A 12,545-nucleotide genomic window follows, 5' to 3' on the forward strand; every position below is an offset into this window, starting at 1 on the left:
AGAGAGGAGCACCATAATTTTTTCCCCTTATTTTTTCTTTTTCTTTTTTAGGTATATTTTCATGATTACCATCATAATTTAATCATTGAAATTATTTTATTACTGATATTTGAAATTATTTTATTTAGTTAGTAATTATTAGATTTTGAAAATTAAAGATTAATGTTCTTTATATTACTTAAAATTAAATATTATTTTATTTAAAAATATTAAAATAATCATATATGTTATAATAATTACATAAAATAATTATTTTAATATTTTTTAGAGATATTAATTTATAAAATATTACTAATATTTTATTTACTTTATAACAAAATATAATTAAATTAAAAAATCTATTTATTTATAGGTAAATTGAATTTTTTAATATAAATTATGTAAGAAAATATTAGTGTCAGAAAATAAAATTAATCTATTAAAATCACAAAAAAATTACTCCATATATATAAAATTAAAAAAGTTAAAAGAAATAACAATAATTATTTTTTAACTTGTTACAATTAATATTAATTTGAAATATAAAAATTTATAATACAAATAATTACAATTTGAGAAAAATAAACTTGTAATTAATATATTAAATGAATAATATTAATTATTATTAATTTTATACATCATTTCCTTCATAATAAAAACTTTTCAATTTTTTGGATAAAAATTAAATCACTCTCAAAGGCATTGATTTATCACTCTCAATGATCTATAATTATTACAAAGTAAAATCTTTAAATGCATATCAAACATGATAATTTAATTATCATGTGTAAATCCCTTACAAAATTACCTTAAGAGAATCAAGAGAACTTGTTTATTATAGATTTTACCCTACATTTTACTATCTTTAATTTTCACCGTTCTGTCACTCTTAACCCAAAAAAAAAAAAAAATCCAAATTTTCATTTTACTTTCCCTATTATTTTCCTAGGAGTTTTCCCATGCCAAGTTGATTTGAAATCTTTATTCTCAAGTTTGGGCTTTTTATTTTTTTAAAATTTTTTTTCCTTAAATAAGGTATTTAAGACACATCTTTATTGTATTACTACTTACATAGACAAAATTATTACATGAACTGACTTTTTCTTTTTTTTTTTTAAATAAAATTTCCATTTTTATACGAAAAATTTAGATTGATTACAAAAATAAAATATGAAAAAAAAATTATCATGGCTGTGCAATGCGAACCCAGGGGTTCATTCCTAGGACAGTTTGGCCTGGTCATTCAAAGGAATTCTCCATATCATCACCAATTGTTGATCAGCAATATCATCACCGATTGTTGATCAAATTGCTGATCACAAAAATGCTGAAGGCAGTGCATGAAAGGAAGAATGAGGGTGAGAAAACCTTGAACATTATTTCTGATTGATTTAGCATAGCAGGATTGTCAAGAACGGGGTAGAAGAAACAAACTTCAATCAATCTTATGAAAGGCAAAGACAAATCTTTCTGGCCCGTTGAATTTGTGATCTAAAATGCAGGTTGATTTTGTTTAACAGAGGCCAGTAGTGCCTTTTGCTTTCCATTTGAAATTGTGCTTACAGTGAGAAATGTATGTTATACTTGCGTCTTGAAATTGTTTATTGTAATATAAAAATTTTTTTATTACGTGTCTTGTTATACTTGGTGTTTTATTTTTTAAAACTTACCATAATATCATTGTATCCATGTCATATCCCTGCTTCATAGATGCATAGTTGAAAAAGAATTAAGTAGGGGTGGGGGGGAAGAAAAGAAAAGAATCTTACATTCAGGTACAATGACATCTCAAAGGAATTGATGTATTCGCCGGTTTTCCTTTCTCTCGAACAATGGCTTCCTTGATCGCTGGCAATTTTTGATGAACCTTTCTCCAAATGTGATTTGCAGCACCATCAAGAGGAATTGGCCCAATACCACCTGGAAGGCCATTATCATACACGAAAACAGACAGCACCTTAGCCATATTTTGACGGAATTCATCCCCACGTTTTTTGGAAAAGCTTGTAAGATGAGAAACAAGCCAACTTGTTCTCAATGCATCACTAACTGCCACAAATACTGAAAATGTTGAGTAATCCGCCATCCCTTCAAAGGGGAGCTCAATATTGTCACTGACAATCACGGGTATACAAAGACTTTGGATAGCATCAAAAAGTCGGCATGAAGTCGGAGTATCACCAGCTGGGTGCAAGCAGAACTCTGATGATCTCATCCCCTTAATTGACTGCTCTTTTCCAGTGGCATTAAGGAACCCTTCTTCCATAATAACTCCCGGTTCGTTAACCAACATGTCCCATAATTTTTCTCGAACTAGGCCACCCTGAATATTTTATTGACATTAGCAACACAGTCAAACAGAGAAAAGACATTAAGATTTTAGCAATAGCTGTGATAAAAGCCCCAGCCTGAACTTCTCAACAAGTCAGCTCAATGTTGATCTGTATCCATTCAACAGGGAAAATAATATTATTATCCTTCATTACACAGTAAAAGGTATAAAAGCATAAGTAAACCAATTTTAATCTATAGGATGATATGCTGGGAAAAAACATGGTACAGCTAGATCCACTGTTAGCTTGTTAGATACTAACCCAATGCCTGTGTTTAGCTCCCTTAAAATGGAGGGTGTGTCGTTTCTGGTTTTCTGCTAACTGCAGGCTCGGAAGCAGATGGGTATATGGAACAATCACATCTTTAAGCAATGAAACTTGGGTGTGATGTACCATATACGATGAGTTACGACTGGATGATTTCGCATCAAGCCTATACCACCCACCAAAATCCACAACCAGTAGAACAGCTGGGGCTATCTCCGCTCTGAAATGCCACATTGCAACTGGGTCTGTCAAAGAATGCTTCAAGGTTTAACATAACCTGACAATCCAGAGACTAAAGCATAAGATGTAAAGCATGCAGAATAATTTCCCACTTTTTTCCTTTTTTTTTTTTTTTAACTGATGGTAAAATATCAATAAATCAGTAAATTCTTAAATGTACAGCTAATTAATATCAAGGGAATGATATATTTAAGTATAAGAGACCCTACGTGAGACAATAGTTTTCAAAGTAAAGAGTCAACGACGATACAGTGCTTAGAAGTATAGGAAGAATCCATTAAAAAAAACTATAGGAAGAAAAATATTACAAAGAAAAAGTGGATTACACAATTAAACCATAGAAGACAAAGGAGGTAGAAATGGTACATAACCTACAAGCTACAATGACAAAATAGCTCCCCTGAGTTAATTTCTCTTATTCTCTCTTATATTGATACTCAGGGAGAGCAATTAAGTCAAAACAAAAAATGCATAAAGAGTACTGCACAGATTTCAACCAATATATACGTAAAACTAATTCTTTAGAACTTAAAGCTAGCTAAATAAATTCAACAATCGCAGATCCTTGTGCAATAGGCCACACCTTTCTGAACAAGCTGAATGCTACACAACTATCTCCATCTTCTGCTATGTAGTTTATCTCTCTTTTATGACCAATTTTGAGACGGGCTTAATTTTCTACACTGTCACTCTCTAATACAAGAACAGCAACTAGAATGATGCATCCATACCAGGATGGATAAAAAGATGTCATCTTAGGAAACCTAAAACTAATTGAGAGCCTTACTCCAACCAAGAACAAGTTGGTATCCAGAAAGGAAATTCTGGTGCCAGTTTAAACTCTCTTCCAATTTTAAATCATTTTAGCATTCTTCAGAAAATTAGTGTTTGTTCCTTTAACATGTTACAAATCCCACATATTGCCCTAAATCCAAGCAGATTAACCACCCCTCCAACATCAGCACTTATAACCATATTCTTCTGGCTGCTAAAGATTAACTAACTAGGAATCCACTGATGAAGAAATATAAATTTCCTTTCCAGCCTCATACAATTGATCCATCCAAGAACAAGCATCAAGGAAACCAAAAGAATCCCTCTTTAGGTTTACAGCTGCAAGTCCACAATAGCAGAAATAAGTGCCAAGTAAGAAACACTACTGACTAATTACTGTTTGATTGTTATTTTTGCTACTTGCTTTTTGCAGTTACAGACGTAAAAAGCAAAAAGTTTACAGTAAAATCGTCCTACTATCAAGGCAAATACTACCTTTTTTCGAGAATTAAAAATTAAAATTGCAATTTCTTTGGGAGAACAAAATTCGTTATTTACTTGTATATAAAACAGTCATGCTAAAATCAGTCACAATATTCGCTTTGAACCAATAATGTATCAATTTGGAAGAAAAAAAAAGTAACAATGCAAGAAGCAAATGGATTTAAAAATATAAATCGATATTAAGCATGTTACCGGTAAGAACAAAAACATGATCCCGTCCTCCAGACCGTTTCCAAGCATCAGTATTCCTCACAAAATCCAGCACTTCCTTTTGCCTCAAGTAATCTCCATTCCCAGCTTTCTTCTTAAACGCGCCGCTTCCCGATCCCAACTCCTTCTCAGCACTCAGGTTAGCAAAAAAGGTGCAAAAACCACATCAGCCTCATTAGCATCAACAACCCTTTTAGCAAAAGATCCACTTCTCATTTCTTCAGGGGTTTCCAAGTCACCCATCATCCAGTACTCCGCACTGTATTGCTTGATCAATGGATTCTCAGGATAAGAAGGGTATATGGTGGATTTGGAGATATGGGTAGTCGTGAATCCCATGGTCTGGATCGGTGGGGATTCGAGAATCAAAGTGATTGGAGACCCAATATTTTTCGAGTAAGCCATAGTTGAGTGATCTGGGAAGGTTGGCTACGTAGACTTTAATGGAGTTTTGGAAGGAAACAAGGGCATTGTGGGAAGTGGAATTTGTGGGGGAAGTGAAGAAGAATAGGGAAAGAGAAAGGGTGAGAAGGGAGAGGAGAGTGAACGTGCGAAACAGAGGTTTTATTGTTATTGTTGTGCTGCTTTTCATTGCCATTCTTTCTGGCTTTGCTTCGCTCTTTAGTTTCCTTTGAACGTCTTACTTTCATTCCTGTTTGACAGGGTGTGGGTATTTCAGTTAGCTTACGACAGTAGGAGGTTGTTTGGTACGAGTAGAACAAGTTTTCCTGGGAAAAACAATCCCCAAAATACTTAAATAAAGTGTGTTCAGACAAATGAAAGTGAAATATTTTGTATATAATTATATTGAATGTTGCATTTTATTCTCACAGATAAAATCCAAATCCAAATCGAAAATTTCAAATTCTATCTTTTTAAGCAATCATCAATCATATCATAAAAATGAAAACCAACACCTGGTCTCAACTCAAGTCAGACTCCATGCTATTGCTGGCGTAAGGGACGTAAAAGATACTCCATGCTGGGTTCCACCATAACCCAAAATATTCAGTACCAAAATGCAGAAAAGAGCAAGGAAATGTGATATGTTTTCCACATTCAATAATAAATTACTCAGATTATTACAAATGTTGTAGCAGAACAAGTTGAGTTGCACCAACACTAAACTAATACAAAATACAACACTCTCCTACCGAAAACTAAAAAAGCTGGCGCTCCATTACAACCTCCTCAAAATTCCAGTCTCTTACAAGATCCCTCCTCAAGGCACAACTACGCACAAGCCGTGGGGGACCTGTCATTCCAACGCTGTTTTGAAAATTTGGTTGTGGGGTCACTTTGGAGGTTGATGTTGTTATGGTTGGTCTCACAGCTGGAAGAGATGACTTCCGGGCCAAGCAGTTAGCAATGGCTGAACATCTTCCCTCGTTTTCTGAACTTGAAACAGAGTAACTCCTAAAAGAATGTGATGGACTGTCCACACTATGGCACACCAGACATGCAAGACTCATGTTTTGGTCTTGGAGACCCTCAAGCTAGGGATTATCTTAATATCCTGCAATAGTACAACCAAATGTAAGAAGATAAAACGTAAATGTTCCATAAATTAAATAGCATATTTTCATCATACATTGTTGAAAAGGCTCCCAACAAATTGATGCTAAGTTTTATATGAACAAAAAAAGAAACGAAAAGTGTAGCAGCAGAAAGAATAATTTTTGAATAGAAAGACTAAAGAAGCTACTAGTCAATTGCCTTATCATTTAAATTGCAAATATAGCATCCACAACAAGCAACACCAAATTAATCAATCAAAAAGGAACTCCAAACCTGACTACCATTCTATGTTAACAATCATCAGGAAGAATGGATCATTGATTTTTGTTTACCACCTTGCCTTCAGAAGCGTGTTCAAAAATTACGTCTAAGCATGCTGTATATGGGATGCAAAAGATCACCAAAACTAAGTCGAGCCCAACATGGAGACTCTAAATCTTGATTAAGCAGGATATATAAAAAGATAAAACCAGAAAAGTGTCCATTTTGTAAACCATGAAACTTAAAAAGCAAAAACATCTTAAACCATTTCAAGAGCATTGTGAATTCTAGAGTCAATGCAATGAAGAAAGGCTCCTTGGTATGTAGTGTTTCTTTTGAGTAATTTAGCAAGTAAACAGTACATATGATTCAGTATTTTCTTAAACAACATTTAGAGAAATTTACACAATGTTCTATTTAAGTTCCTCAGCCATTATTTGAAGTTACAGACAAGGGAAAGAAAGTTGCTTGCTAGACCTGAACTGAAAAAAAAAAAAAAAAAGATGAAGAAAAAGATAAATTTGTAAACCTGGATGGGACTGGGGCATGCTTTAAGTTCAAATCTTAGCATCTAGCAATAATAAAATAGAAAAAGAAAAAGTGGTTTCACAGAGAATTCCTGTTCACTTATCAAAACCTATGGCACGTTGATTGAATGAAAGCAAAAAGCATAACTCTTATCACGTATGCCTTTGATGAAATTACTGCAATTTTTATCAACAATTAGCCAACAAAAAAGGCAAGAGAAGAGTTCCAACTAGAACTTAAGCTTTTTTTTTTTTTCAACAATAGGAAGCTACTTAGGGATATAGTAAGAGGTTGCAAATACAAGGATTTGAATCTTAGACCTGCTGGATGCCACCTTTTAAGGATGACTACATGAACCAACTAAACTTTAAAACACAACATTATCCAAAATTCAAATAGCAAGCTAAAACAGTGAACAATTCTTCATTTTTTAAATTCTAGACAAACCAAAACATTTCTCGGTTCACCATTGCTGATTTGACAACTTATTAAGCTAGCTCTTTCCTGAATATAAAGTTAGAATTCTAAAATTAAGACCATTTATGCTATACCACCATCCCTCTCTTTTCACTTTCTCTGCCACAGGCTATATTGGTAAATGTTAACTTTAACCTTTGATGAACCACATCTCAGAGGACAAGATAATGTGGAATTTGCAAAAAGGTTTTCCATTAACAAACTCATGATGCTTAACAAGCAGATTGCCAGGCATCATAAAATTTCTGAGGACAACCAACAGGAAGAACCAATCTCCTTATGTTTGAATTTGTGCATGTGTGAGTCCACCATCATCATTATATCTTCTAGTTCCCCTTGATTAACACACTAATTTCCATTTACTTTCTAGATATCTCTTATGTTTCCCACACATAATTGGGTATGCAAAATGCTAGAAAGCATCTTAAATGTGCATCATTCTTTGTGAATCAGAGACAAAAGCATCAAACTCACTGACATATGCAACAAATTTAAATACCTAAAGATGCTCTGGTGGGCGGAGCCCATCTTCCTTTATGTAAATGACTTTAATTGAAGATCTCCCCTGGTCCCAACCAACATCAAGCAAAACAATGCAACAAATAAGCATACTTTCTCGGCAGGTGTTTGGCATGTAGTAATTCCCAGCTCTATTGATGGTGCATGAGAATCAATCCATACTATACTAAATAAGTAGTATATACAAAAAACTTGTTTTCTTAGTTTCAAGGTTACAATCTTTGAAGTTGACCAAAGAACTAGGAAAACTTTTTTTCTCATTCATATGTCCACTTGGACACTTGATATAAATTATACTAATAATTAAAGGATCTATTGCACTGATTCTTAAAAAGAAATAGAAATGACTCTGATCATGATAGAATCACAACCATGCTGAAAGTATAAATGGAGGGGAATATAGTTATTTGTGCATCATGATTTTCCAGCAAACCTACACAGTGTATCAGACAACTTATGGCCCGACAACATTGCTAGCTTTGCAGTATTTATACAACAACATCCCTAGTAAGAAATGCCTTATCTTCCGAAAAATTTATCATCAAATCTCAAGCGAACTTTATATGTGAAACACAAAACTCCAATTTGTGCATGAGATACAAAATTGCCCAAACGGTAACAAGACAGAAAATTACCAAAAACAGTCGCTTCTATTCATTATTACAACCAATATCCATCAAACTATGCTTAATTTACCTCATGATCCAAGACAGGACCAATTCATTTCTTTAAAAGAGAAGCTGAAATACCTTAGTTATTGTTCAACATGCACATCCCATATCCAACATTTCCACAAACGACCCAAAACCCTAAAAAAACCATATCAAAACAATTCAATGACCACCCTTTTCACTTGTACGGCAATGAAAAGAGATACAAGTAGAAACCCATCTTAAAAACCTTCCTATTTTGGGTTCCCATGAATCCAATACCATATATTCAGAACTGAAAAACACAAACAATAAAAAAAAAAAAACAAAAACAAAAATATGTGAAGCTATAATCAACAGAACCCCACATAAGAAACATTAGTAAAACAAAATACTAATTAATACAAAAATTGAAACCAAAGCTGTCATAAGAAAAAAAAAACAGAAGCTGAGATCTGAGGAAAGTGAAATTACCTGGAACCGTTGGTTTCAGTTTTGGTAAGTTTGAGGGGCTTAATGATAGTTGTGTTGTACTAGTGTTTTTTTCCTTGTTATCTTGTTGGTTACTGGGAGACTTAAAAAGAAGGATCCGTGCAAGTGGGTAAATAAAAGAGAGTAGTAGTAGGGGAAGGGGGGGGGGGGGGGGGGGTGTTCAAGATTCAGCCTAATAGAATTTGCTGTCACATTGTTACTGTTCAAAAACCAATCATGCATGAATATACTGGGCAGAGCAAATTTATTTGTTGTTCTACTTCCGTTGTTGACCTTCAAAATTACTTGTTTACAATTTACATGTTCTGTTTTTCCTGGAAATAATGGTTACTTAGATTTTACTTTTAAGATATGATGGTTGAAATATCAAAACTGTTTAGCAGATTTCAGATAATTTTTTACTCTTTTATATTTGTGGGGAATCCTTGTTGGCAATTCGCTCTATCGGTGTGCTCAAATTTATGTACAACACAAATACTATTTTTATGTTTATATATTATTAAAAAAGGTTTATTTATATTAATGTAATTCCTATATATTATTTTCAGGTTTTTTTTATCAAAATTATTAAAATTAAAAATATTATTTTGATTTAAAATAATTATAATTTTAATTAAAAGATTAAAAAAATAACAATTGACTCTCTCTCTCTCTCTCTCTCTCTCTCTATATATATATATATATATATATATTATAAGATTTGAACTGAAATTTTTTTACATTAAATACGCCTCAAATAATTTAAAATCAGACACTAAGTAAAACAAAAAAAATTGAACAAAAATATGGTTGTATGCTTTTGTACTTTTTTATTTTATTTGTTTTTTTAATATAAAAATAAATTAAATTATCTTTCAAGTCTCTCAATTTATTTCTATTTTTTCAATATTTATTTTTATTTAATTAAATTTTTAATTGAACAAAAATTAATCATGTGTGCTACACGACTATGAAATCTAATTAAAAATTTAATTCATTGCAATAAAATAATAAAAGTAAGAATGATAATTCAATTTTAAATCAAGAATTTTTTTTCATATTTAAACTTTATTTTTTTTATAACTTGTTAGATTAAGTAGAAAATTATTCCAACAGTCATTCATGGTTATAAAATTTTTAGATTTTTTTTTTAATTTTCATAATTTTTTTATTTTTTTTAAACATTTAAAATATTTTTTAAAAAATATTTCAAATATTTTTAATTTTTTAAATATTTCATATTTTTTAAAAAAAATTTTAAATTTTTTGAATTTTTTAATACTGATATAGAAATTGATAATGTGATATTGATTAGACTTTTGACAAATGTAAGTGTTTTATTAGTTGTTCATTTGTTATTGTCGTAATGCATAGATTTGTGGATCTATCATTAGACATTATTTATAAGAGTCACCATAAATCTTTTTTGTTTAAGTGTGATTGATCACCTAATTAAATTTATTCCATTTAAAGATAAGTCTTAAGATTGACTTAAATATCTTTAAATAGTAGATTCTAATTTACGAAATCAAATTTTAGGTTCAAAAATACTGTTATGTGTGAGGAAAATTATAGTGCCCTTATAACGCCCATAAAAAAATAGTACCAACCTGAATACAAATTATCCAAACCTTAAAACTATTTATGCTTTTATCAAAATATTTAATATTGAGAATTAACCTTAAAATTATCCTAATAGTTTGGTAGCAGTTTAAAATAATTCTCTCACCTTGAAAGTATTCATAAAGACTAGTGTTTCACTCTGAAAAGGTTTCGTCATCAGATTGATTAATGTATTTTATTTAAAAAAATTAATAAAGTTTTCTAATAGTTTAGTAAGATTTACTTTAAAGCAAATCTCCTAATAGATTGGAGAGATTTTATTGTAAATGAATTTAAAAAAATTTCAAGAATTTCATTAAGTCTCCTAATAGTTTGATAAGACTTAATTTTGGAAGCAATCCTCTAATAGTTTGGAGGATGAAAATTATTATTATAATTTTTTAAAAATGATTTATGAAATTTTTTAATAGTTTGGTGAATTCCTTAAAATTTAAAATCTATGAAAATTCTTCAATAATTTGGTAAGATTTATGAATTTATTTGAAAATATTTATTTTTATATTTATTCTTTTTGTTCTTTTTTTTTCTTTTTTTTAAATAAAATTTTATAAAATTATTTAACAAAAAATAAATAAATAATAAAAGTCAGTAAAATAAAAAACTAAAAATAAAATTACAAAATATAAAGTAAATAAAAATAAATAAAATAAAATAAAATAATAAAAACCTGTGATCGGGTCGAATCTGAACTTGATAAAACGGCATCATTTTGGAGCCCTATAAAAGTCAGCTCATTCTATTTTTTTCTCAAGCGCCTATGCTCTCTCTCTAAACCGAAAAGTTCTCTGACCTCTCTCTAAAAAAAATTCAAACATTTAACCGAAAACTGAAAAACCCATTGGTTTCTGAAAAAATTCAACAAAAAAATTTAAAGATTCATCCAAAACCCATATTTTTAAAAAAAAAATCTCAAATTTTTTCATATTTTCTTAGATTTCTTTAGAAACCCTCAAGAGCTTTAATTCTAATATTAGGAACCCAAATTTAAACCTAGAATCCTAGAATTCTTAAAACCTAAACTCAAAATTCCATCAAACTAAAATTTTAAAAATTTAAACAGTGTCTTTTTCCTCTTATCTATTGTCTCTGTTTCTTTGATTCGTTGTTCAATTTATAGTCATCCTTAGGAGAATCTTTAGAAAACAGACAGAACCATCCAAGCTTGAATCTTGAGATTAGATTTTGTCCGAACCCAAGTTTAGGTTTAGGTTCTTTTCTGATTTATCTGAACTAAATAAAAATCTCTTGATTTTGGTTCTAATTGACCCTTTGACCGATTAGATTGAATTCAATTCTAGATTTTAGCTTCCTTGATTGCTGATTAAGGAGGGAAGAATGAAAATGAAATAATAATAATAATAATAATAATAATAGCAACAACAACAACAATAACAACAACAATAATAATAATAATAATAATAAAATATAACATAATAAATATTATACTAATAAATTATACTATACTATACCATAATAATAATAATAATAATAATAATAATATAATATCATACTATAGTAATGTAATACTAACAAAGATAATAACAGTAATAAACGACCCAATTAACGTTGGATACAGATGAGTGTCTACAATCACGTGTCAACATCTTATTAGATATTTATGTCACATCAATAAATTGATTGACGAAGTGGATGATAGATTAAAAATTGAAAACTAGATTGATAATTTTTTTTAAGTACTAAACTGAAAAAAAATATAATACAAAAACCGAATAAGTATTTAACCCTATATAAATCTGCAATAACTAATTTCATTTACTCTATAAAAAAAAGAAATTACAGTTTATTTTTGCATGAAGAAATCAAAATATACATCTTTCAAAATCAGGGATATCAATTTGCAAGGAATTCTGCATCTCCACCTTTGATTTTTTATATTATATTCATCTTTATACTCATATTCGATGAATATTTTAAATTCATCATTATTTTTATTTTCGTAAGTATTAATACGAATAATTTTCGTATCCATGGTTTTTTGAAAAAATAAAATTTATTTTTTTAGTTTTTTATTTTTATTTTGCATATTTAAGTAATTATATATATTTTAAATATAAATATATTAGTTCTAATAAATATAAAATAAAATTTATATTATTAAATAAATAATTTATTTATTTTATATATTTATATATAAGATGCAAGTATAGAACGATCCTATATTATCCATTAT

At 30.0% G+C, this 12,545-nt stretch overlaps 1 protein-coding gene and 1 pseudogene across 2 annotated transcripts; both read right to left on the reverse strand.

The window, feature by feature from the left end:
- Positions 1-1,694: 1,694 nt before the first annotated feature.
- LOC111283738 (putative arabinosyltransferase ARAD1) lies at positions 1,695-5,216 on the reverse strand (annotated as a pseudogene). Its single transcript, XR_016340959.1, has 3 exons — positions 4,290-5,216; positions 2,574-2,824; positions 1,695-2,302 (listed from the first exon to the last, which is right to left on the reverse strand). The product of XR_016340959.1 is annotated as a putative arabinosyltransferase ARAD1 (transcript).
- Positions 5,217-5,336: 120 nt separating this feature from the next.
- On the reverse strand, positions 5,337-5,779 carry LOC111283645 (uncharacterized). Its single transcript, XM_022872213.2, has one exon. The coding sequence runs from the start codon at positions 5,777-5,779 to the stop codon at positions 5,468-5,470; it is 312 nt and encodes a 103-aa protein (XP_022727948.1). The 3' UTR covers positions 5,337-5,467.
- Between the last annotated feature and the right edge of the window lie 6,766 nt (positions 5,780-12,545).

This window comes from Durio zibethinus, chromosome 3, assembly GCF_047325235.1.
Source record: "Durio zibethinus cultivar Kanyao isolate XHJ-2024 chromosome 3, ASM4732523v1, whole genome shotgun sequence".
NCBI lineage: Eukaryota > Viridiplantae > Streptophyta > Magnoliopsida > Malvales > Malvaceae > Durio > Durio zibethinus.